Source organism: Myiozetetes cayanensis, unplaced genomic scaffold, assembly GCF_022539395.1.
Source record: "Myiozetetes cayanensis isolate MyiCay16 unplaced genomic scaffold, myiCay2020 scf5-8, whole genome shotgun sequence".
NCBI classification, from domain to species: Eukaryota; Metazoa; Chordata; class Aves; order Passeriformes; family Tyrannidae; genus Myiozetetes; species Myiozetetes cayanensis.
In genome coordinates, this window is record NW_026087742.1 from 57,477,890 (window position 1) to 57,505,039 (window position 27,150).

Consider the following 27,150-nt stretch of genomic DNA (forward strand, 5'->3'; position numbering starts at 1 on the left):
TTTACACCTTCCAGCCTGCGCATTGGATTTTTTAGGTGAGACACAGTGTGAGCGGAACTGAGCCCACCCTTTAATCCTAAGGTTCATCTGCCAGGGCCAAGCGAGCTTGGACGGTGGCAGTGAGGTCCTTAGGACGTAGGTGGGTTGCCTTTAAGGGCTAATGAGCCCCACCTGCCCGGGAGTGGCCCTGACCGGGAATCGAACCCGGGTCTCCACGGTGATAGCGCGGCGCCTTTACCACTAGACCACCAGGGGCTCACCGGCTGGTCATACTACTATGTCTTTTACTTCGATTCTGTGTTTCTCAAAATGCAAAACAAATGCTCTTCATAGCAGGCAGTGGTTTCAGGCAACACACTCCTTCTTATTTCCTTCAGAATTAGCAATCTTGTAACAATGGACAAATGTGAATTATGATGTATCTCTGCTATCATTGACAGAAACATTAGAATCTTAAGCCTTTTAATTTTTGTGGATAGCTGCTTTCATATTTTCTATTATTTCATTTGAGCACCACATGGAGGTTCCTCTGACATTCTTCTTTCATTTTTACTTAAAAATTAGGTTGTAATTTAATTAAAAAAAAGGCAACAAGGTATACTTAAAATTGATGGCATTAACATGTTGAATATTTATTGCTTGCCAATAGTATTTTGTTCCTGTTATTGCAGAAAATGCCTCTTCAAAAGCAAAAAACCCAACGTATTCATCTGTCAGTGTAGAGATTTTTCTGACTTGAGGAGTCTGACATTGTTATGACACAACCTTCCAGGGTTGGCTGGGCTTCTGTCCTGGCAAGTGCTGCATGCATGCAAGCCCATCAGTGCCTAGGCATGAGAGCAGGCACCTGTGACACAGGGGAGGCTCATTTCCAGCTCCCACTGGGCACGGCACAACTCGCTGGGGTCCACGGCGTCAGACTGCCATTCAGACACGGCACAAGTGCAGGCGTTGGACCCAACAGCAAAGCAACAGAGTTGCTGACAAAACTGACAGGCACTACTGAACAGTTCAGTCTGGAGGAAATGATTTATGATTGTATCAGTTATGTAGCACCTATTTTTATTTCTCCCTTTTAAACACAGGAGGAATTAAAGAATCAAACCCCCAGGTTTTCTGCTGAAGTCTTCAAGCTGTGTTATAACTTTTTTCTAAATTCAGGGCTCGGTACTTCCTGCTGCCGACTGGCAGCCCTGATTAGCTCCTCATGCAGAATTAGACACAGATGGAACACGTTTTCAAAGATCATCTATCAAAATAACCACAGCCCAAGAAACACTAATACAATGCAAAGCCCTCCCCAAGATTTCACTGAAAATACAGCAGACCCTGTGGGGGCTTGAAGAGTTTCCAAGAACCCTTGCAAGTGAAGTGACAAATACATTTTTCTCCCTAGGAACTGAGTATTTCACCAAGAAATCTCATGTGCTTGTTTTTTACTTGCCTTAAGATGAGATATGTTAAACATCCCTGAACATAAGACTTGGGTATACATCACAAGAAAACTGGTGAACTTTGTCTTTTTACAGGTCACTCAGAAACAATGTTCTTCTAAAAGCTTTAGTGACAACTCTTTGACTTACCCTTTCCATCTTTGTTTTTCTTTTTCACAGATATGTTTGGAGTTGTAGTAGGAGACTCAGAACGAGATGGTTTTGGTTTTTTCCCTGAAATAAACCACCAGTAAGTCAACTGCAGCTTAGGAAAAAAAAAAAAAAAAAAAAAAAAGAAGAACAAACAAGGACCTAAAAAGAGAAGAGATATGTTTCCCCACTTGAAAGAAGATTCAATTTCTGCTAAGTTAGGAACTCACTTCTATGCTGAACTTCTTCATTTTCTACAGCAGGATTGGACCCTCTATGCTCTTACTGTACTTTTAGTAAAACCTAAAAACTATGGTCACTTTCCTCAAGTCTATGTGCTTTGGAAATTTCTGTGGCTATTTAGGTACTCTTAAGAGCACTTAAACCAGACAAGATGAGAAGAATAAGCTATTAACTCTGGGTAAGCGTTTAAAGCGGAAAAGACACATAAAATACAGAGCACTATCTTGTTCCCTCACTGCCAAACTGCAATTTAGGGAGAAAACAAGACTGCTAGCTTGTTTAATCAATTGCAAGTCTCCACTGACAGCATCAAACTACACTGTCGTGTGAAACAAACATTTTTTTCAATCCTGTTGTCTTTTACACCTTTTTCAACAGTGGCTGCACATAGAGGAAAGTCACTTTATAACGATCAGAAGAACCAGTAACAGGCTCTGAAAAAAACATCCGTTTTTAAAGTCATAAGCATGGTGGCTGTATTTGGTAAGAAAAACTGAAAGAAAGAAGTTTGTTACAACTGATTAGAAGAATGAAGAGCATTCATTTGAAAATGCTGCAAAATCAACTACCGAAACATAAAGAAATAAAAAAACTAAGTCATGCTGAAATATTTTTCAATATAAAACCTTGAACCTACTCCTTTATTAGTTCTCATTCACTGCAATGGCAGCTTTTACAGGTGAAGTAATTAATCAGAAACCTTCAAAACTTTCTTATGAAAGAGCAATTTATCTTATCAGGTTTTACAGTGACCCCTTACTACACTGATGTTACTTAAATTACTTCAATTACTACCTATGATCTTTTGAGAGGTAGAATAGACTAAGCAGACGTAAGACTCAGAGAAACATATTTCTAGTCCAAATAGCATATTGTCATAATTAAAGATATAAAGAAATGACACAAACAACACCCATAGTTTTGGCCAGTAATGTTTTCCTTGATTTGAATGAAAATGAGAGGGAGGAAATCCTACAACAGTGTTTTGGTTTTTTTTTTTCATTTATCATGATGTGAAAGGATAAAGAAGAACAGCTGGGGTATAATTTTAGCAGGTTTTTTTCCACTCAGTATTATAGGTTGCAGAAATGTCAGTTTTCCCTAAAAAGTCTAGATAAAGCCACTTTGTATGGATCAGCCTCTAGTGCACAAGAAATCCCTCAGGGTAATTTTGGATAAGTGCTTTCCCTCCTTAAAGTTGTGTCACAGGAAGACTCTGTTGGGTGCTATTCATTTCCCCTCTTGAGCAAGTGTAAATGTAGCTATTAAGGAGTAAGGAGTGTTATTTTGATGTCATTAATTTAGACCTTATGTCTAAATACATTCAGTTCTTAAGAGAAAATGAAGTGGATGAGATCCCAATTAGGTCATGACTGAACTACTGCTGGTAAGCTTCCAGAAACATAAGTACTGATCCCATGTAATTTACGTAATTCTGATTAGAGATAACCTAGGCTACTGAATATGAATACTCCTGAAACAGCAATTCCAGGCTCTCTTTCTTCAGCCTAGACTACTTCAGGACATCTCATTTGGACAGTCCTCTACCAGACGCCCAACCAAAATTAGCAACCAGTGAAGAATGTGAAACTTCTTTACAGAAACGTATCCATGTTACTGCTGCATATCTGGGCTAGAGATACTTAAGATGATGGTTTCAGACCACACTGTGAGCTATAATCTCCAGGCACTGACTGATACCATCAACAGAAACAGATAACAGAGACACACTAGATATGTTTCCTTTGTTTAAAAGAAGGTGTTTTTGAAAGCGCGTTAAGCACTAGCATGCTTCCTTCTTTGGTTCAATAGAGCATGAATTTCTTTTCAGAGTACATACATAAATTCCTTTTTAGGAGAGAATTTTACAAAGAGGAAAGATGAAGAACATGCAAGAGCTAAGCCTTATGTGGGGCTACCATAATTTTGGCTAGCTAATTGAATTTATAATTGGTATTTTCACTTTCCTATTTCCATAGGTGCAAAACACTTCAGGTTAGAAATTCACGCTACAAATGTTTGTGATATTTAAACAGTGAGATGTTCATCCTGATTAAATATTTTATACCACCCCAGAAAACGTAAATTACATTTTCTTGCACTGCTTTCAGTGGGGTTTGTTAAAAAAAAAAAAAATTACAAACATAATAAACAGTATATATCTAAAATATAATGCATATATAATTTGTGTAACCACTTACTCTCAGATACCTCCCATAGCAAACACAGGACTGAAGGTATTAGTAATTTTCCAAATTAGTAATTTCCAGCAAATTTTCAAGTTTCTTTGTCTGACACCCCTTTGTTTTTCCTGTCTTTCTGACGCGTAGTTTGGCAGCTCAGTGCTCAGACATTCATGAGTACAAACATCATACTGAACACACATTTGGAGTTGAGCAGCTGGGTGGATACAGCTCTCCTGCTGCAGCAGTAAGGCCCATGAGGAAAGGAAGTGAAATCATCTCATCACTTCTGGAGAACATTTTCTTGGAGGAGCTCTACTTGGCAATGCCATTCTGGCCCAGTTAGCTGGCAATGCTCTGCACTATTCATCCCTGTAAGTTTAGCTGATGGGTTATATACACTAGAAGTCCATAAAATCTATAAGAACCCTATAAAACCATGAGTGATATGGATAGGGCAAAATGACCACCATCATTTGCCATGCCTCAAAACTGACCAAAGGAACAGAAACAGACTGCACTTCAAAAAATCCCCTAGAAACAAACAAACAAAAACCCGAAAAGAACCCCACCCACACACTGCACATCATCCTAAAGTGCACTGCAAAATTAATAACATTTTGCAGCAATTCTTGTATATCGACGACTTATAAATGCCCAGACATTTTGAGGTAACACTTCAACATCACTCAGTCAATGTCACCTACCTCATGAACACTGAAATTCACTGAAAACCAGTAGCTAATGAAACACTAAGCTGATGAATTTTTTCTAGTGTTTTGGTTTTGTTCCTTTTTTTCTAAAACAAATACACACATTTGCTGTGAAGCAACTGGTTTTCTAACCTACAGCTAGGGAGGAGGAAGGAGTGGGAGTAAGCAGAAGCACAACACGAAAGAGGGTATGAAAGCTAAGAGGTTAAATGTCTGGCAGACAGCAGCTCCTTGTTTTGACACACACAGAAGTCAACAGTATAAAAGAAGAAGGAAAGAAAAGAACAAACCAAAAAAAAACAGTTTTAAATGCTGTGGTTATCTCACAGTAGTGTGCACAGCACGGTAGCTTCCCCAGCAGTACTTTCAGGGCAGCTGCTGGTAAAGCTCCCTTCCACAGCAGTTTCAGTTCAGCTTTCTTAGGGGAATCAGAGACTTTCTGACCCACACCCCTCCCTGAGGGACCCTGTGACACACATGGGGCTCAGGAGGCTTCCCCAAGATCTCCACAGGCTGCTATGCTCTCTCTCACAGAAAATTCCCAGCATTTGGAATTAGCAGTAAAAATGCACTCCAATTCAGCAGGAGTATGGCTGGGTAGCAGCATTCTTGCTCTGGAAGGCTTTTATTTATCAGGGGAAACTGTTAAAGTCCTCATGCTCTAGGATTAGCCTTAAGATTAGCTCCAGAAACATAACTCCCTTGGGTTGTTTTTGAGTTTTTTTGGTGGGGTTTTTTTGTGGTTTTTGTTTGTTTGTTTGTTTGTTTGTTAATTTGTTGCAAGAGCATCTAACATCTGTCTATACTAAATGACTTTGTTTCTTCCTTGTAGGCATTCAGCTTCAGACCTCTGATGGGTCCGTGTTGAAGTAGGGTCAGAAAACAGAAGCAGAAGGTCTGGCTAACACCACTTCCTTACTCTTTGGCACAGCACTGGCACAATGGAACATCACTACACTATGTAAACGTAATCTACTAGAAATGGGATTAACAGCTACTATAGCATGCAGCTATTAAAAAAAAAAAATCCTTCATATTTAAGAAAAGCTAAAAAGCCCTCCTCATTCTCATCCCATATTCTGAACTGATCCAGTATCTTCAGCTGAAGCTAGGTAAGGGCTAATGAAAGTACTTCAGGATTCACAATAACAAAACCTCTATAGCTTGTATTGCAATCCTGCTCTGAAGAAGAAATATTCCTATGAATAGGAAAAAGCAGAGGTTCCTGTTTCCTGCAGGATAAGCCATCTTTACTATTGCTACAACATCATCAGTCTAAGCACCAGTATATGTGCTCACACTATGCAGGAAGAAAATGCTTTTTCTGCATTTCTAGCTGAGCCCACTCAATTATTTTGGCCTGACACCCAGAGCAGTTCCAGACACCCACAGGGGAAGTGACCATGCCACCCACTGCTCTCCTACTCCATGCTGCTGTTCTCCAGTATCATCTTACCTTTTTTCTTCTTTGGTTGTTCAAATTCTGGAGTCTCTGGTGATTCAGCATAAGGGTCTGGGGCTTCCACCACCTCAGGGATCCCATCAAGTGTGACTGACACGTGTGTAATAGGAGCCACCATATCATCCTCTTCAGTTGTGCCAAACATAGTTGCTTAAAGGAAGGGGACAAAAGGAATATTTTCACACAGCCATGAGGACTTGTAAAAGCTGGTTTTAGAGCAAAAATTTAAACATAGAATAAAATAAAACTATGACACTTTAAGGCCTTCAAGGGACAGAAGACTAGTTCGTAATGGAATATATGTGTCGAAAACATTTTACACAAGCAGAAGCACTACTAAAATAGAAAAATTTAATGATATAACCCAGTTCCCCAAAAAAGCACAATTATCTGGTGATCCCACATTCACATTTAAGGTAATCTGCAAATATAAGTGTATATTCTTTTATCCTGACAACAGACTAATCCTCTATGAGCCAAACAAAACACTGCAATCTAAATCAGCCAACTTCATTCACACCTTCCCTTTGTAATTTTCGGTTCTTTCTTTTCCTGTTCAACTCTGGTATGGCAATGAAATCTTTCATTGCATACAACATTGGATCTCTGATATCCAAACTATGTACATAAAGGCTGTCTGGAAGTTATAAAATAATCTTACCAATTCCATGCAACCACACTGCACTGAATCCCTCCCCTTTCACAAAGAAACAAGGCAAATACAGATTGGACTTTCTTTCACAAAAAACTTACTTATTCTCTTTTCATCCAACATAGGACCAGGGGAGTCCATATTGAGAAGTGCTTCAGCAGCCTCAATTGTTTCCATTGTTTCATCTCCATTATGACAAGATGCTTCAACTAAAAGCAAAGGAGAAAAAATAATTCTTAAGAAGTTACAAACTGAACTTAAAGCTTAACACAATATTTACTCTAATTTCATTTCTAGAAAAAAAAAAAGTGGTAAATATGGTCTTCTACTACATGAGTAGAAATAGATTAGCTGGGGAGAAAATGCAAACTTGTAATAATTTAATTTATTTAGTATAGTCCATTTTTCAGATTACATGTAAAAAAACCCAAACCCCATACAAACCTTCCGTTTCTGCCTCATCATTCTAATCCCTCTCTTTCCTGATCAAGCACATGCAGTAAAACACAACACCCATGAACCTAAGAAATATCACTACCACAAACAATATTCCAGAGAATATTATTTTAAAAACATAATATTGCTAACTTCTTATGGTGGTCCAAAGTGTTATCCATGCATGTGGATATTTTGTGTTGTCCACAGAAAAACGTGTGGATATGACACTTGAGGACATGGTGATGGTGCTGGGTTGGACTTGATGATCTGAGAGGTCTTTTCCAACCCTAACAATTCTATGGTTCCATGAATGGAAGTGAATTCCATAAATAAGAGATGCTCATCAAAAATATCCAGTAATTTATCCTGGAGGAGATAAAAAAAATATTCCACCAGTTCTATTAGTATACAATCTAAAGGTGTAACTGAATCCTAAACCATTCAAACTCACAGGAATTACAGGAAGGGCTAACAGTGCAAGCTCCAAGAACACACTGGAAAGTAAACATGAAACATGAAAAGCAATACAGCAGGCTGGTCATACCTTCCAAAATTTTTGACTTCTAGACAATTCCTCATCAATCTCAGGAGGGCAGTCATTAGACAAACCCAAAGCTCTTGAGCATTAATTTATGATGCTTAAGGTACATCTGAAGGTCATCTGAGGGTACACACCAAAAACATCCAATAAAATTATCATTTTGCAAAATAACAGCTCTCCCAAGAAGGTAATATTGGTTTAACTGGAAGAGTACTTCACCACAGGATTTTTTCAAAATAATTGTATCATGAAAAATAAGAGAGATGGTAGTTCCTGGTACTGTAAACATTTAAAACTGGTTTACACATTCTTTCAGAAATTACTGTTTGTTGGATGGAAATGCATGGGCTGGGCTTGCTTATTCTTTGACATGAATTTGATGCAACTTTGGGGGATTCACTTGCGTCTATCAAAGTGATAAAAAAGGCTGTATCAGTATTCCCCTCCCTAGGACACCAAGAAACCTCGTTTACTTTCTCAGTCTGGCAATGGTAATAAGTCAGCTTCAGGCCCTCTCTCCCTGTTTAGCTTTGAGGAATTTTGGGTGGGGCAGTCACACCAGAAAAAAAAAAAAAAAAAGTCAGACATGTACCTTCAAACACAATGTAATGACCTTGAACATTTCTTACATTTCTTCGCACAAAAGCAAGAGGTTTATGCCAAAATTTCTATACTTTAAAAAACCAAACCAAAACAAAAAAACCTTGAAAATATCAGAGCAATAACAGAGCACCCAGCTCAGTTAGCACTAAGCAATTAGACAATTAAAAAAACCAACCAACAAACAAACCCTGGCTTCACCCCAAGCATTTACAGCTTCAGCAATTGTATCATTAGGAGAGGGCAAAGATGAATGCTGACATGCACACAAGAGCCCTGCCTCCGCCACCCAGATGTGCTTTACAGATTATCTTCCGGATTTTTTCTTTACCTTAGTCCCACCAGTCCCAAGAGTAAGAGGCTCAGGCTAAGACAGAATAAAGTAGATAAGTGTTGGGAACCCCTGATCCACACAGCAATTCACCCTGTTGCCTACAGGACCACTCCACCCCATATATTACAAAGCCATTCAGACAGTTAAGGGTCGGCACCTTCTTGCTGACATCTCCAAGCAGCCTTAAGAAATGAGAAATACAGAGCTGGGGAGGAGGACAGCGTGAAGAGAAAAGGGGAGGCAGTGAGTACGGACCAAGGTCCTGGCCTGGAAAGCCACAGAGCAAGACAGCAAATTGGGGACAATTCTGTCAGGCAGCTGGCAGGCTCAAGAGCTCAGCCACAGAGCATCTCAGGCCCAAGAGCCAAACAGCACCACTAGGGAAAGCCTGACCAGCTGAGGAGGAGACAGAACATGTACAGCCCATGCTGTACATGTCTGTGGACATGCTCATGCTTGACCTGGTGCTGATGACTTGATAATTTCTGATTCTAAGTTTTACCTGGATGCAAACTTTCCATACCATTTACCAGCATTACCAAGACCTCAATAAGGATGTGACCCTAAATATAGGGACGCAGCACTGCCAAAGCAGCTGTTCTCAGTTTCAACACTGAATGAACAGGAAGGTTAACCTGCCACGATCCAGCTCAGTCAAAGCCATGGAGTGTGGTTGGTTTACGCTGCCACACACAATTTAAAAGCTAGTACTGGTACCCCCAGGTTCTCAATGCTTGCAGGCCAGGAGGAGAAAGCTGCTTCTGTCTGCTCTTTCCCCAACAAGAGCTATAGGAGGATCAAACCTGCTCACTGGCTTTCAGGTACTGAGGTTACAGAACAGAGTCACTTTTTCCCCCAAATGATAACCAGTGAGGCAGAGGCTGCCAGCTTTACATCTCTGTTACATCACATGACTAAAGGTTTACTATCCTTATCCACGACTAAAGAAAGGAACTTAAAATAGCCATATAAATAACATAAGCATAGAAATTAATATAATTTGATGCTCACAAAAAATGTAAGCATGTTAAGGAAATTTCCCAGTCTGACCATTCATGAGACTCTCTGTCAGTCACGCTCCCAAGGCCAGAGACTGTCACTGCTGGGGCCAAAGCCCCTGGACAGGAGGCGGTTCCAGTGAGCTGATGGTGCCCAGCCTGACTCCCACACACCCCACTCACACAGTCAGACCAGGTTTCCTTACCGGTTCAGCCCCAGGTTTCCCATGGCAGAGTCTCAGATGTCTCATTCCACAAAGCCAGTTATTCATGTCACAGTAACACAGAAACAGCCCAAGCTGGTGCCTCCGAGGAAGACCCCCAACCAAAAAACCCCTGGGCTTTTACACCCTCACAGTCTACCCATGCACAAGTCTTGCTCTTCCTCTCTGTGTCCCTCCACCTCACCAGCATCACCAGTCTTCCTCTCCTTTGTTACCTAAAAGGTTGGCAATTCCTGACTCCTGCTTTGTCTCTCAGCGTCCATCCACCTGGCTGGCTTCACCCATCTCTGTGCCCTTTGTTATCCCGAAGGTTGGCACAAGGTTGTCCAAGACACAGCCATGTGTCTTGGGCTCCAACCCAGAGCTCAATCTGCTTGCAAGCCAAGCTACCTGGACCAGATGTATTCCTCAACAAGCAGCAGATTTAAGAAGAATTGGAATGAAATGGCTTATTTGTTACACTTGGCAAAGTCCGAACTGAAAGAACGAGGGAGGAGGGTATAACTTCTGAGAAATATCAGGTTTCAAATGTTATCTTAAATAGGCATAAGCTTTTTTTTTTAAAAAAGGGGAAAAAAAAAAGGGTAAGAAATAAAAAATGGGGAAGGAAAAAATGAAAAAGGGGGAAAAAAAGTCAGGGAATTAAAAACGGAAAAAGAAAAAGGGAGGAGAAAAAGGGAGAAAACAAAAAAGAGAGGGGAGGGGGGAAAACCACACCTAAAAATATCTTCATTTTTTTCCCAAGGTACCCTACAAGTCTTTGTTTATCTGAGCAAGCCACAAATGTAAGCCTCTGTATCTGCATGCCAATTACAGCCCAGTTACTGTGAATCCAGGTTCGCTATGAATCAGCGTTAGCACGAGGCTTGCCCAAACACAGCTTTCTGCTCTGTAACTATGCCTCATGTTGGAAGTTCCCCACCTCAGTCCAAAGTTCTCCTTTCCTTACTCCTGTCTACTGTCTGTTTTGAAATTTTTACACCACTCCAGGCAATCCTGTCCCCTCCCTTTGCTTCCCTGGTGGCTGGCAGCTCTGGAGAGCGGACAACATAAGTCCTTGTTCAGGCCGAGATAAGGGCTGTGCTAGTCACAACTATGTTTAAATTTACTGCTGGCTTTACTAGAGACAAAACCAGGGACTGCAGAGCCTCAAAATAATGTCAGAAGAAATCTAGAGTTGCTAAAAGTAGAAAGAGATCCACTAAACAAAGACAGAGCCCCCTTTTGCAGAATAGCTGGCTGTTACATTTAAGCACCTACTTTTTAGTAGGGACATTGGAAAATTCAGTTAAAGAACACAGGTACTTCAGATGACCTGCACATCACCCTTCATTTTCTTTTTAAAATAAGGCTTTACACTTTATAAAGAAAATTACCTCATTGGGGAGGTATATGAAAAAGCCTCTCTGTTTTTAACCAGATGTTATAGGCAGCTGTGAATAATTTCTTTACAAAGTAACTGAAACCATACCCGTTTTTTTACAACTAGCATCTCATCAACCCATAATCCTCACACATTAACACTGAAGTTCAGTTTCCACCTAACTACCCCTTTGAATTTCTTTGTACATCACAAATGACTACCTAAACCCTGCTGGGTTTGTGCAGGACTGCTAGAGCTTCACAAAATGTACAAGGCAAATGCTATCTAACTTCAAAATGTAAAATAACTTCAAGACTGGTTAGTAGGAACTATTACCGATCTATGAAAATGCCCACCTCCATGCTCCCTATTCAGACTAGGGCACAGGGCATTTAAGTGCAAATTTTCTGTCCCTCCTCTGCCATTTCCCCCCCACCCCAAAATGCCTCAGTGCTGCCACTTTCCTGTTCCCATGAAACGATGCCAGAACAGGTGAACCACAAAATGGCAGGCTTCGATTAACTGTTGTTTTTTCTAAATTAAACTCACCAGCCATGGTAAAGTTAAAAGAAAAAATTATAACAATAATTAAAAGAATGTTTTCAGGAATTACATTAGTTCCTTCTTCCTGTGCACGTTATAACCATAATTAGCCACACTAGTAAAATATACAAAGTGTAGCAAATTGTACCATATGACAAGTTGGCCTGGAATTTCTTCTACACAAAACATTATCCCCTGTATTTGTCACATAAAAAAAAATTCCAATATTCCATCTAGAGATAAAACTAAATTCAAAGCCAAATGCTCCAATTAATTTTGTTAATCAATCTTTACTACATGATGGTTAATCATTTAAAATTCTATAATACTGGCAACAAACTGACCATAAAATTACCACCACAGTTTCTTCCAGGGAAAACTACTTTTAAAGAAGAGGGTGATAAGGCAGGTCTGCCTATTCATTGTAAAAACATTACAGGGTGAATGTTAACGTAACTAAAAAGCTGGTTGCTGGCCATCTCTCAGCAGGGCTTCATGTGAAACAGATGCTGTTCTTATCGTTTTCTGCAGGTTATAATTTATACTACAGGCAATTAATCACCAATGTGTGACAGCTGTGCTTTTGAAGAGCTGAAGCTACATCTTATAAATTAAAAAAGCTACCAGCATCCATTACTCTGCAGATAGATCCGTAAAAACTAAGTGCTTCAGTATCATGAGGCCTACTGCTGATTTCCGTTAGTCAAGGAGAAAAGAGCTTATTGTATGAGTCATAAAATATACTGAAAAACCAGTAACTTAAAAAACCCTAAATCCTTCATATTAAGCAGTCATCGCTTAGTAAAGTTTAGTCATTAATGATGGTGGTTTCAGTTTTGTTTTGCTGTGAAGTTCAGACTTATAAATATTTTAATGTGGAATTAGTACAGCCTCTATGATGTCTGATCCTCTCTCAAAGACATAACGTAGAAGTGACTGAAAAGACTGGTACAAACTTCAAAGAGCAAAACAATGCATTTCACTGCTGAGACCAAACATGCCCATGAATAAAATCAAGAAGGAAACTTTAAACGAAAAAAAAAAAAAAGGCAGCTGAAAAAAGAGTAGGAGGGAAATTTCAGTTTCAATCAGCCCCATTTCAGAGGCAGCCTACAGAAAGGTGTGCTTGAACTGGGTCTCTTCCACACAGCAGTCTTGCAGTTCAAGCCGGCAGCTGTGGCCACAGCTAGTCCTTGCCTGCAGTGGGCAGAGAGGTGACAGGGGCCTCCTTCCCCCATGTCTTCACCTCCTGTGGGATGCCTTCACACCCCAGGGCCCCAAACTCTACCCACTAGAGTCAGGCAGCGTAGCTCCCAGCCAGAAACCATGGGCTGAGCTACTACCACTGCTGCCTGTCTTGCATCCTGAGCAAGAGCTTTCCAGCTGTAATGCTGGTCCCTGCCCAGCCTGCATTCATCTACTTGCCAAGGAAACCCACAGCATGCACAGTAGCTAGCAGGATGGAGAGTGTGAAACAGATAATTAGTTAACATCTCCTTCACAACAATAATCTCTGCAAAGCGGTAGCTCTCAATTTCTCAGGACTTTGCCTTTAAAGAAAACCAGACTGCTTGAACTACAGATGATAGGAACAATACTGTACTTGTCTGCCCCCAAAGTATCCCAGAAACCCTTGGACACCAATGGTTAAAAGGATTACATATTTTCAGTTTCTGGCAGCAATTTGCAAACCCTTCTCATGTGACCAGCAACAAAAAAAAAAAAAAAAAAGTTAAGAAGGGCATTCACAAAAGTAGTTTCACAATTACTCATACAAGTAAAAGTTCACACACAAGATATTACAGTGAATATGGATTCACAAAAATGATCCACTATGAAAATTCACACGGACATATTAAGTGGTGCTTAAGTAACACACTGAGGAAATGCCAGTTGCAGTGTGAATAATTAATATGAACAGCAAGTGAAGAGTTGGCAAGAGGTCTCAACTCAAATAATGTTTGAGTATGTAAAACCTTCTTGAATAATAACCTAACTTATTTGTGTGGTCACAGTCTGTTCTCAGATAATTCACTATTAAGGAAAAGAAAGGAGCAATTTTCATCAGATAAAACCATTTACTGAGAACAACTCATGTCAATTTACTCTCTGAACTGTTCTTCATGACAAGTTTTATTGAGTTCTTGTTTTGCTTTTGGTAGTAAAAGGTTATATGAGAACACCCCTTTGGAAATAATGTCAAAAGCATGAGTGAAAACAAGAAGCTGTTTGCATCCCTGGAGAACGGTCCACGTGTGGAGCCTAGTGGATGAAAGAAGACTGTGAAGTATCTACCCCACCTCTGGGATTTTTTCTCCAAAAGTGCTTCAAATACATGCATTAAGTGAAGGGCTGTTCTTTAAAAAATGTGACAACTTTGAGCTTTCCTCTTGAGAATTGTTTTCTCTTTGGGGATACCTTTTCTAACAGAACTTAGAAAAAAGTGTATCATAGGCATTAATTGTTATTAGAGGTCCAAAATTAATACTATGCTGAGCATACTTACACTAGTAAGTCACACTAATGTACACATTTTATAGCTAACTGTAACCCTCAGAAAGTTAAAAGTAGTACATCTACTCAAGCTGCATATTCCAGCTTTCTGGTATATATGTTTACTTAGGAATGTACTGGCTATTAAATAAGAGCAAATTAAACCTATGAAGAGTAAAGAAAAATCTTGTTGGTACTCTGAGTAGGACCCTGCCTTAATCTCTGGATGAAGTTGATGGATGAAACTCTTCACCATTATCAGCTGTGCAACTGGGATTGCAAGCCACCTGCTAACAGTATTAATGCCATTTTCTCTGTCTCTTACAGAATTAACAGCACTCAATACAACTATTCATTTTGTTCCCTGCTGTTTTTTGTCATTAAGCTTTTTTCCACCATTAGTCACAGCCATCTTGGTGCAAAAACATGGCACAGAAAATGTTTTTATTGCCAACCTGTGAGGGTGATATCATCATCTTCTATGATTTGCTCCTCTGCAACGTCCAGAGAGTTTTCAGTGATCATGTCACTAGGTTCATCCACACAGGTTAAGCCAGAGTAGTTATGTAGCAGTTCTGCACTAGGAACATGCTCCACGATGACAGCAGGGAAAATGGATGGATCACCAAGCTGGAGGATGGGGGGGAAAAAACAACAACAAAACAGAAGTTAGACCACATCCAATCTAAACACTTGTTGATTAACACTTCAACAGACCTATACTACATCACTTGAATGTTAGACTGTCAGGAGGGAGTACCAAAGAACAAGATGATTGTTAGCACATGCAACCAAATAGCAGCAGTGTCCCACTATGAGACAGAGGCTGAATATCACTGAAGTATCTGACGTATTGACTTCAGTACGCAATATCAGACTTCTGTGACATGATTTTACAGCATTAAAGCTGACAATACAGAGCAGTGGCACAGCGCAGTAAGTGATAAACGTTGCTGGCAATAATACAGCATGAGTGACTTGTCACAAGCACCTTCATCTTCTGCTCTTCCCATCAAGATGGGGGTGGAGGAGTCCTGTGGCTGTCAGGACTGGACGAAGCTCTCACAGGCACCAAATTTCCCATGAGACATTATGTGAACTTCACTATTTTAGGACACACTTGCTAAAAGATGAAGGCATGTAATGGGTATAAGGATATAAGTGCTCTAGTAAATTCCCTAATTCTTATGGCTTTAGTCACTTGACATTCCTCACACCACACCCTCCCCACCACTTTCCTTCCTAAGTCTGCTTTCAGATATCATCCTGTTGCCTTGATAGTTATTTTGCATCAGAGATACAGAAGAGAAGTCGTCCCTGGAAAACAGAAATCAAGCTGACCAGCCATAATAATGAAATGCACACTCTCTGAAAAGGAAATCGTTCAACAGGAAGAGGTTTTCAGAAAATAACATCTGCTACAGACACAGTATTTTCTAAACTGAGTCTTTTAAAATGTCATTTGCAGGAAGAAAGTCATAGCTGGTGACAGCAGAGCAGGTTCAAAGAAAGTCTGCTGTAACTCTAAGATTCTCTCATCGCAAAAATAAAACATGCTACGAATGTGGTAAGCTTAAAACCAAGAAAACAAGCCAAAAAGTTGCTAAAATATGTTTCTGAGAGAACCAGTATATGTACATTTGGTCTTGCTCTCCACAGAAGAGCACGGACATGTACAGATCACAGAACCATAAACTGGCCTGGGTTGCAAGGGTTCCTCTAGTTTCAACCCTCCTGCCTGACACCTTTAATTAGACCATGTGGCTCAGAACTCCATCCAGCCTGGCCTTAAACACTTCCAGGGATGGGGTATGGCAACTTCTCTGGGCAACCTGTTTCAGTACCCTCCCACCTTCACAGTAAATAACTTTTTCCTAATATCTAATCTAAACCTGCCCTCTTTTAGTTTGAAGCCATTCCCACCTGTCCTGTCACTACATGCTCTTGTAAATAGTCTCAATCTTTCTTGTAGGCTCCCTTCAGGTACTGGAAGGAAGAGCAGGTAGTTTTATTTAATCACACAAGGAAGAAATACAAGGAAAAAACCCAACCATATGATTATGATCTTGCTCATGAATTGCTCATGTCTCACTCTTGCCACTACACACACCGTCACCAGTGGAAAATGATATCAGAGCTATTGGCTCAACACAGACAAGGCTTCCCCTAGGGAAGAGTCTGGACCATAATAAGTACTGAAAGTAGAAAGTGCAATTAGAAGTTTTAAAAGGCAGTAATTACCACTTCAAATTGCTCTGTGTTTTGTAAAACATGTCTCAGCAAAAACTGTGGTAAAGGGCAACCAGGATAAAAGGAAGAACTAAGCAACAGAACTAGTATTTTAATGGGCTTCTATCATATTTAACCCAAAATTTTAAAAATTTAAAAATTTTTAAAAAATTTAAAAAAAAATCCCCCCAAAAAATCCCCCCAATGAATGACTCTGTTAAACATATAAGCTTCAAAAGAGAGCAATATGGTAGGAGATCAATAAAAATGAACAAAGTGCAGACCAGTTAAAGCCCTCTTATGCAATCATGTTGCCAGATAATAGGTATTATATTAACTAAGTAATGGGATAGCTTCTACCCCACACTTTTGTGGCTACCTTTAACCAGCACTGTATCATGCCGGAGCTGAGAAACCAGAAATCACTGGTGGCTAACAAGTCCCTGCTGTTCCTCAGAAAGAGTCATGTTCACACTGTTTATCCTATTTGTTTACTGACCCCAACATCCTTGATCCTATTTGCTTCCAGGCAAGAACAAACAAATAGATTATATTAAATAAAAGCCAAATCAATAAAAAAAGATAAAGTACTGTAAAGAGAGAAGAAAAAAAACCTCTATGCATTAAAAAAAGTTTTATTTTTAACAATATGTTCCATAAGCTACAAGGAAGATGGTCCATGACAGTCTTCTGAGATACAATTCATATTCTAAAAGTAGTTTAAATACCTCAAATTTAGTAATATGCCACAGTACATAACTTGGGGATGTAAGTTTCATCTATCACATGACCATATACAATTACATTTAAAGGAAAATTTAAAAAGGATTACATACAGTTATCCACTCAGGCTCCAGTCACCTGCAAGCAAGAACAGGTACATGCTTTGCAAGTACTTTTCAGTATTTCAGTCAGCACGTAAAAACTATGGATTTTAGGCAGGGAAGATGCAAGTAAAAAGGTTTCAGTCTTCTCACCCTGCTCTAGTTTATAGACACTAAGGGTGAGGTTTATCTCACCTAACTTCGGACAGCTGTGGTGCAGGCACTTGGACATGAGCTAGGAACCCCAGGTTTCCTTCAGAGCCAACAGACAGAAATGGTATTTCTAGGGCACAGTTTCCCTCCCCAGTTTTAGGCTCCTGTGCTACAACAGGGTGAGTCATGCTCTAAAACCACCTATTTCTCTGCATTGAGTATAAAAGGGGGGAAGTGTTGGGGTGTTCATTTCTGATGTAGGCATCTGTATCCCACACACCCATCAACAAAATAATTTATTACTAATTTATTACTAATACAAAGGTGGTTCTGCATGCACTAACCAAAAGGAAGAGTACAAACGATCCCAAAGTTTAAAAAAAGTCCCAAATTAAAGTGGATAAATCAGCAATGATTTTCAAGAAATTGACACAGAGATCCATAGAGGAATAATTTCTGTATTTTTTCCTTTTGCCTACTTCTGCTGTTTCATCTTTCTCATGTAAAATACAGTTAAAATATGATACCCTAGCTCTGCCAAAGCTTTGACTTGACTTCAACACTTCTCCCATGTCTGCTGGATACATAAAGGAGTTGAGCTACTGCTGAAACTCTCCCAAATTTCAGACACCAAATTCCTTGCTGTAGTTTGTCTACAAACCCGTCCTGTAGACTGATCTTTAACAATTCAGAGGAGTGCAAAGCTTCATACAGATGCTGAGGTCCCTGGAAAGTCCCATGAGCAGGTCCCTGAAAGCACTGGTCATGCTGCATAACCCCTGGAAAACTGAACCCTCTTCTCCTCCAGGGGCCAAAGACAACAACCTTCCTTCCTGCTCGCAAATTCTTCCACTGTGTTTGACATGCTGAACAGGTGTTTCTTTTTTTCTCTCAGAATTGTCTCATCAGCTGTCACCAACTGACAGAAGATCAAAACACCATTCTGGTTGTGGAAATGGTAAATAAGGAAGGGGACTTCTCCTTTGGAACTGCCTTCTCATACTACAAGTCTCCTAAGGAAAATAACTTGTCCCAGAAATATGGTGACTAGCTTCTAACTGGCATGGAATAAATTTTGTGCAAGTGTGAGAGATGAGTGGGAAGAAATGTCTGCAACGGAGAGGAGAAGGGAAAAGCTACATGGAAAAAAAAAAAAGAAAGAAACCTCAGGGAAAAAAATCTGTCTTTTTAACCAAAGGACAGAATTCAGACACACAATGCAGATGGCTACTTATCAAAAGAGAAAACAAAAACAATCCAATGCAAAAACTAAACAAAACTAGGTAAATGACCTTAGTGACTAGAAAATGGCCTTCAGTTTTCTCTTGCTGAAGGTTCCTATGTGGAGGCAGAGGCAGCCTCTTGGTTTTAAAGGCATTCCCATGGCCAGCATCTGAGGGATGCTGCAGGCAGGTATATGCCGCTTCCTTTCCTGGGGAGACAACCTCATTACAGATTCCACAGTTTTCCTTAAAGTCTTCATAAAACTGCAAGTTTTATGGACTTTCTACAGAAGCTGGAAATAGACAAAACATTAAGACATTGGTCTTGACCAGGTGACAAAGTTTCAGAAAGCCCATGGTGACACAGGGGAATGTGGAAGAGCAAAACTGAAAAACTGAGATGATGGTGCAGAAGTCATGGCCCAACCTAAGGGCTTCGACCTCTTTTCTGTGGAAGAAAGAAAGAGAGAAGCATCCCTCAGAGATACAAAATGGGTCTTCAGGCACTGGTTACTACACACATCAGAACCACTTGAGAGAGTATGTCCTGGCACAGAGCAGTCATGCTGGGAACTCTGTTACCAACTTAATGGTTGTAATGATTCAGCTTGTCCTGGTACCATTTAAAGCTTCCTAGTATGGATCTAGCCACTCTGGTTGCTTTTATTTAACATTTTAAATTAAGAATGTCCTGATCAAATATCACATTAGCTGTAAGTCCACAAAGGACTAAATGAAAAGACATTGACAGAAGAAAGCTGCAGACAGGAAGAGAAGTAGGTTTAGGAAGCAGCACTGACTCAGCCAAAGCCTGTACAAGGTCCTGTACAGTTTTATCTGTGCAATTTCTCCCTCTCTTCCACTCTCTCAACAAAAATATAACCCAAACAAAGCAAAACAAGCAAACAAGCAAAAACACAGAAATAAGGAAAAATAGCAAACCCTCTATTTTAACCAGATCTCTGACACGTAGCAGAAGCCAGACAGGTATCAGTAGCCTTAGCACAAGCCACTTGTTCCCTTCTCAAAATTACGAGGATATTTTCTTCCTATTTCTTCCTTACCATACATTTACTGTGTGATAAATGAAACCTTCAAGGAAAAAAAAAAATCATTCTGTTCTAAATTGCGAAGGATAAAGCTGATAAGAGCAAGCCTTTCCCGTTCACATGGGTCCATGTGATTGAGCCCCTCCCACTGGCATTTGCCACTGAATGCTGAATGCTTACATTTGCAAATGGACTGTTCATAATTTATGGTTGTTTAACCAAGACTTAAAAAAAAAAAAATTAACAAAATAGCCATGAATTATGACTTCCCTGAAATGCTGAGCATAGCTGCCATTTAGACCCTGAACCTCTCCCCGCAGCTGTTCCATGTCCCAACAGCTCTTGGCACAGCTGAACTCCAGGCAAAGCTTTGTCAAGAATAAAAGTACCATGATCAAAAAAATGCTTTTGCCCAACAGAGAGAACTTACAGAGCTAAAACTTTTGAAAAGTACACAAATTATGTTATCTATCCTTAAATACACTTAATCTATCCAGATTCTAAAAAGTTTCAGAGTAGCAGTAGCTCCTATGTGGTAAGAAGCAGATCCATCAAGTACAAACAAGAAGCAGGCTTTTCAGGTTAATGCTGTACTATGAATCCTTGTCCAAACTAAATCTTGCTCCAGCTTCCCAGGTCTTTACTCCTGTAGTCTTTGCAGGACTCCTCTTCTACAACTGAGTATTTATCCACCTTCATGCAGCTAAGTAGCTGGCTACCTGCATCTTTGATATCTGAACTAAGTCAACTCAGTGATTTAAGAGGAGCTTGCATCTGACTGTTTGCAGTGATGGGCCTCCTGCTATGCACTCCCTACCTTTGATTTCATCACCTTTAAGCGTATGCTACAGGATTCCTTCTTGCCTTAGGCTTCATCTGGAGCAAAATTTAGTAGGGTTATGAGATGAAAATCATGATGAAGTTTGTTCTGAAGCTGAAGAAAGCTCTGCTAAGGGAGGTTTTATTGCCCTATTGAGTGCTCTTTAGTATTTTTAAAGTTTTTTCAGGTGTGCATCTGAAGAAATTGGAAGAAGGAGAACACACGGCTAAACTGAACAAAACCATGTCTGCTCACACTTTCCCCTTCCAGGAACCACACTACTGAAGTAACCCTCCCCATCTCAATTCTCCCCTCTCCCATTGGCTTGTAAAGTAAAGACAGCAACGAAAAACCAACAAAGGTAATAAGTAAGGCTCATTTTTGACTACACTTGTGCAATTCCCATATCTAAATCCCCAGGCTACCACAAGCACTGGAAAAATACAGGGAAGGAAGTTACATTACTAATTCCATCCAAAACTGAGTTAGCACTTTAAACAGACAACACTCAGTTCATTGAAATGATCGCATGACTCTGACAGCAGAAACAGGCCACTGACCCAGCCAGATATTAGGCCATACAGAAAAACAGAGACTAGATTATAAAGCCAAAAATATGTTTTTTAAACAGAGGAGAATAAATACTTTTCACATTAACAAAAAGAGGAACAGTTTGTCATGGTGTTTCTCAGCGTTTAAGAACTGTTTCTCCACAGTACCCAGACACCTAATTTCTTATTAATAAATGCAAACTCTACAATTAACCACCAGGTACAGAGGAGGCGCCTGATTTTTACAATAGGAATCTGACACTGAAGCTTCAGGACTCAGGATGAGGTTTAAATAATCAACATCTAACTGAGAGCCTATTCAGGTAGAAATAGGCATATTTTCTCTGCGTTGTGAAAGAAACCAATTTAAATTACATTCATGCTTATTTCTGAATAGTTGCCATACAATAACACAATTTAGAAATCAATCTGCAAATAACAGCGAGCAGGTACATACTGTCCCTTGCAGTCATCTGTAGTGTGACCACTACTTTTATTCAGAATTTTATTCTAGCATACTAGAGAAGTTGAAACTAGTGTATAATACCAAAATCTGGGAAATTCTACATCACACATGCATGGATTCTACTGGCACAAATCAGCAAAACAGAAAAAACATTTTTGGAGGAGCATGTCTCTGCAATACTGCAGAAGTTACAGCATTTCAACCAATTTCTGTTCTGCCCATGCAAGTTACAGGAAGCAACAGGAAGCTTTTGAAACGGCACAAAGATCTGCTGCAACAATAATGACCTCAATGTTTCCTTTTTGTGTTTTACACCACATTTTTTCCTCATGTTTAACAATACTCTTAGCACCGACTTGTACAAATATGGTTTCTTACACCGTCCCATACCTGCTGCTCATCCTCCATGACGTTGCTGGCAAATTCAAACACAAGCTCATTCTGCTGTACAACTGCTGCCATAATAACGCATTCCCAGGTCTCAGCTCCACATACAATGAAAAATGTTCTTGAGTGCAAAAGAATGGAGAGTGTCACCGAGGTCCAGCTGAGCAAAAAGGCAGGATCACAAAACGAATTGAGAATCAGTGTTTGTGTTTCTTAGATCATCAGTGTTCCTGGGTTCTTCTCTTCTCAAAGTGAAACAAACGAAGGCAAATCCTTTCCTGAGTTGCTCTTCCCACCTCGGCAGCCTTTATCACTGCAGAGAGAAAAATAAAAAAATTATCATTAAAAATTTATTACTTTAGCTATGTGAAATAGTAGCAGTTGCAATAAAGCAGTAAAACTGTTCTATCTAAGTCCAAGGAAGTCAAATATTTTTGTGTCTCCAAAGGTATTAGTTTTACTGATTAACATATGTGAATTTTCATTCCCTGAGACAAATTTTCATTCCTGAAACGAAACTGTTTCAGGAAGTAAGACATCAGTTTCAAAATGTTTAGTATTAGAGGCGTGTGACTAAGGAAAGGTTACAAAAGTTAACAAAAAGAAAATCCATGTGTCATTTGATTCATATATGCAGTTTCCACACTCATTAGTAACTCTCATCTTTACAGTTAATTCAAAGAAAAAATACAAACCCCAGACTGACCTACTCGGCTGTAGATATCTCAAGTACATCACCTTTCTTCTTCACACACAGTTCAAATTTAGCAAAGTTGTTATTTTGCAAGTAAAGCGCTCTAAATCTTTCCCAGTGTGAAAACGATGAAACCAGAAAACAAATTCTTTGAACAATCCAGAGTCCCCAAGTTCCTACATGAAGCAGATCTTCAGCTTCATATTAAAAATGCGCTGTAAAGGAACCCTTATCTCTACCACAGGGCTCACAAGCAGCCGGAAGGAAACAGCACTGACCACATCATGGCAAATTAGAACTGGTAAAAAAAAACTGCACAGTACAAAGCAAAAAAAAAAAAAAAAAATTCCCAAACTACAGAATGTAAACAGCTTCAGTGAAGGGATGCGTGCCTACAGATCCCATGTTTTCACTTACTCATCAGCACCAAAGGTAAACACGGTGAACATGAACTTATGAGGAGGTTGTGCTGCTCCACTTCTGGTGAAATAGGCCAGTGCAAAACCTCATCTTTGTACACAACTACGGTGACCCACACACTAACAAAAAAATCTACCATTTCCAAAGGATAACAGGAACAGGTGTCTAAAATTAGGAACCTAAGAGAGTATGTTGGTGCCCACGAATTTAAATCCATGCATTTTAAAGGAGGCAAAATGTGTGGTTCCTAGCATTTTGAGCAAAATTCTTTGCACTGCCTTTGATTAAGGGCTGCTGTGACACAAGATTAAGGGGCGGAGGTCTGTCTAACACATACTCATCCAGAGTGAGACCCCCAAGAAAGCCTCTGGGCAACTTCAGTGCCATTGGCAAGGATCAGCATCTGCCTTTGTACAGGAGGTTTAACTTGGCCTTGTTTCTGCAGTAGGCCTGAAAAATGAAGGGCATCTTTCTCTCCCCAGTGCCAAGCAATTTAATTAGGGAGGATCATGTCAGAGACTCATACTCCTTCACTCTAGGAAATATAACAGCTGTTTTTCCTATATAGATTGTGGTATTCCCAAATTCCTAAGTAGTGATGGCAGAGCATTCAAGCATTTAAGTCATTGGATCCTACCCTTCTAAGAAATCAGGAAACCCAAGATTATGCAAATAGGAGAACCTCTCCAGCTTCTAAAGTGTGCTCTAATTAACTAAAGGGCTCATAAGGGCAGCACAACCCTAACTAGACAATATTTGCTTTAATGAGAGCCACATGCAAGAACAGAGAAGGACGTGTTGTGGGAACTATGACTATTCAACCTCAGTCCTTGTCATTTTGCTGGTTGACTTGAACAATTAACACGGCTTTCTCCATACTTCAGCAGGGTTACGGCATTTGAAAACACTACATGCAACCATATAATCTTGGGTGACTTTCCCAAATGTAATTATTTGGCCTTGCCTTTTAGAAAATGAGGATAGTTAGAAAGTTAGACATACATTGCCAGCACAGTGGGACTGAGCCAAACTTGGCATATCCTAGACTCCTACTACCATCTGTATTCCAGCATAAAAATAAAGTACATAACTATATAATACATAGTTTAATATTTCCTACAGACAGTGATTGAAGTGGGTCAATCTATGTCAACAGGGACATACCACCTCTTTCAGAAGAGAGAACAGGTATGAAAATTTATTGAGTTACAACCTTTATTTTGATTACTGCTTAGAAATAAATTGTAACTCTCCAGTAGGATTAAATAATATTTTAAGTCACTCCCTCTAATCAGTGAAGAGCAACTTCACTCTAAAGGATCACAAGGCAAATACAAGAATCTCCTCCGTTACCAAATGGAACTTATTTTTAAATGAGGGTTAAGCTAATTGTCCAGGGACAATCGGAGCCAGAATACTGCAGGGGCTTATAATCATGGCCATTACAGTAACTGAAGCCACATGTATGAACAAGGAGTAGAGGTTCTTAAGATCCAGTAATTTTCTAAGGTCAGTAACAATTAATAGCATCAATGTAAAATCAGGATAAATGACAAGTTAGAGACACAAGCTCTCTAGCACTCTCATGACGTATAAGGAAAACTGGAGGTGAAGCCACTCTAAGATAGATTTTAAAAGTTCCCCATGTGCACTGACAAATAACATTTTCTTCCATTAGTGCCAAGTTATTCGTTATTCTGTAAAATATTAATATTTTACAGTAGATACTACAATGCCAGGATGCACGCTAAATGAGTAAAATCCAAAAGCTGTGACAGCAAACTTCCTAAAAGCCATAAAGAAACATTTCCTTACTTTATATAAAAAAAGAAATAATAAAACTTCCAATGCAAAACTAATCATCATGATTTAATACCATTTAAGAGACTGCAGCAGCATAACGCATTTGATCCACATAAGCAGTACTTAAACCAGTCACAGTTCATGCTAACATGAAGTTCCTAATCATCTGATACCACTGCAGGAACAGGCATTCAAAAGCTGTTTTACGAATCCTGCCCCGTGGTGATGCAGTGATGTAAGTATATTCCTTCTCCCTTACAACCCCTCCCCAAAGCTACCAAGGACTCTATAAATAAAGTCAAATGATACATTCTTCTCACACAAAAAGAAACATCTAGCCTCAACCTTAGGACCAGAAACAAAGAGAAGTGATTAAACAGGCTTTAGTAAGCTTTTAAATCTAACCTTATAAAGATTAGGGACTCAAACTACTATTATTTGGATAAACTATTATTATAGGATATTTTTCATTACTTCTGTAGCAGTACATAGTAACTGCAAATGACATATTGGGCAATAATGGTATGGCAAAATAATGCAAAAGTACTTTCTTTTAATCCATATCCTTTTCTCTACCATACAGAAAACAAGAGCAGCTTTTCACAGAAGCCAGTAGAATTCTAAAACAGCTATATTTTCCTCCATATCTATGCTTATAAACTGTGCTTTCATTATTCCAACTATCACAGGGTCCTGCTGTATATAGGCTAACACAAACTCAGCTATTGTTTTTGCTAAATAATGCCACTTATCTGATTTTACATACATCTGTGAGTAGAAAATAAGTTATTTGCAAACAGCATAAAATGTGTAAATTGTATTCACATGCACAGTAAGCTTGATTACATACAAATAATCCTAGGAGAAAGGGAATCCTGTATATATTACCATAAAATTTACATCAAATTTTCAGAGCTACAGAGGAAGTAAGCTTTTGCTTTCACTTTTACTAACTGTTGTAAAAATATATTACAAAAAGGAGCATTAAGACACCACAATATAAACAAACATCTTAATTTTACTTATTCCTTGAAACTGAACTCAAAAATAAATTACTTCAATCCCTCTGGAAATTCCCCTCATCAACTGATTTCAGCATCTAGAAACAACCTCCTCAGTCAGTCTGTCAAAAAGCACATTCAGTCAGTTTAACCCTTGGTACATGCTACTCTTGTACCCCAGAACATACATTGTAGTATTCCTTCCAGTTAGACATCATAATTTTTTTTCCAGTCACTCTTCACCATATATACCGTGCACTTAATCCTAGCCCTGTTGAGCCACTAGCTCAGAAGCTTGTAAGAAGTGCTTCCAGAATCAACATTTTTGGTCACAGCGGTGAAGCTGCAATACTGAAACTAGGTTCCAACTTCGAAGTAACAAAGCCATCTTTTTTCCTTTAACTCCTGAGCCAATACAGCCCATACTACCACTGTGACAATATGAGCCAGTATAGCCCACACCACCTCAGCATCCAAGCCCTGTAATGCAGAACACTGGAATTATTAACATAGTGGCACCACACTGGAGCAGGTGTAGCAGGTATCAAAGTACCAGGCACAAACCCAAAAATTTGCTGAAGAATCTCAGCTATGAACTTGGAAGGTTCAAGTCTTGCTACTGAGAGTATCCTGGCTGAGCTGAAAGACGTCTCCAGCAAGCTACTGGACCCAGTCCCATTTAGGGTTACTAAAGACGACTGTAATCATCCTGCACTGCCTTTTTCATGAGATTAGTAAAATCATTCATACATCTCAAATAAGAACCAGCTTAGCTGCCTTAAGATTCAAATCTTAAGATGCAGATCTGAATCCTGAGTTACTGACAAAACAGCTCAAGTCATTCAGCACAGGAACAAATGGCTTGAGACTGGAATTTCTCCTTGATTTCCTGAGACAGTCTGCAGCACTTGCTCCAGCCTAGGAATGTTAAAGTTGTGACTTAACAGAAATACAAAGCTGAATTCTCTTCTCAACACCATCTTGGATGCAGGAGGAAGAGAGGAGTGAATGAGAGGAAAGGGAAGATTAAAGACATTACCCGGAAATTTTGAACAGAAGGACTGAAAACCATCTCGGGTGAGGTCAGACAAACACATGGATGGTAACCACACCATTTCACTCAAGCTTCTAACTCCATTCTACCAGTGGAGGCTAAGGAT

The 27,150-nt window shown here is 39.5% G+C and overlaps 1 protein-coding gene across 8 annotated transcripts in view; it reads right to left on the reverse strand.

The window, feature by feature from the left end:
- The window catches only part of ELF1 (E74 like ETS transcription factor 1), an 84,739-nt gene that overhangs the window by 14,373 nt on the left and 43,216 nt on the right, over positions 1-27,150 (reverse strand). For 7 of the 8 annotated variants that reach the window (XM_050333103.1, XM_050333096.1, XM_050333098.1 and 4 more), the window contains 5 exons: positions 22,076-22,385; positions 14,826-15,000; positions 6,938-7,045; positions 6,179-6,334; positions 1,584-1,667 (listed from right to left, as the gene is read on the reverse strand). In XM_050333103.1, the coding sequence (XP_050189060.1) occupies positions 1,584-1,667; positions 6,179-6,334; positions 6,938-7,045; positions 14,826-15,000; positions 22,076-22,147 (595 nt within the window). In that variant the 5' untranslated portion in view covers positions 22,148-22,385. Of the gene's footprint in view, positions 1-1,583; positions 1,668-6,178; positions 6,335-6,937; positions 7,046-14,825; positions 15,001-22,075; positions 22,386-22,778; positions 23,032-27,150 lie in introns of those variants that run through there. The other variant, XM_050333101.1, reaches the window with a different exon arrangement.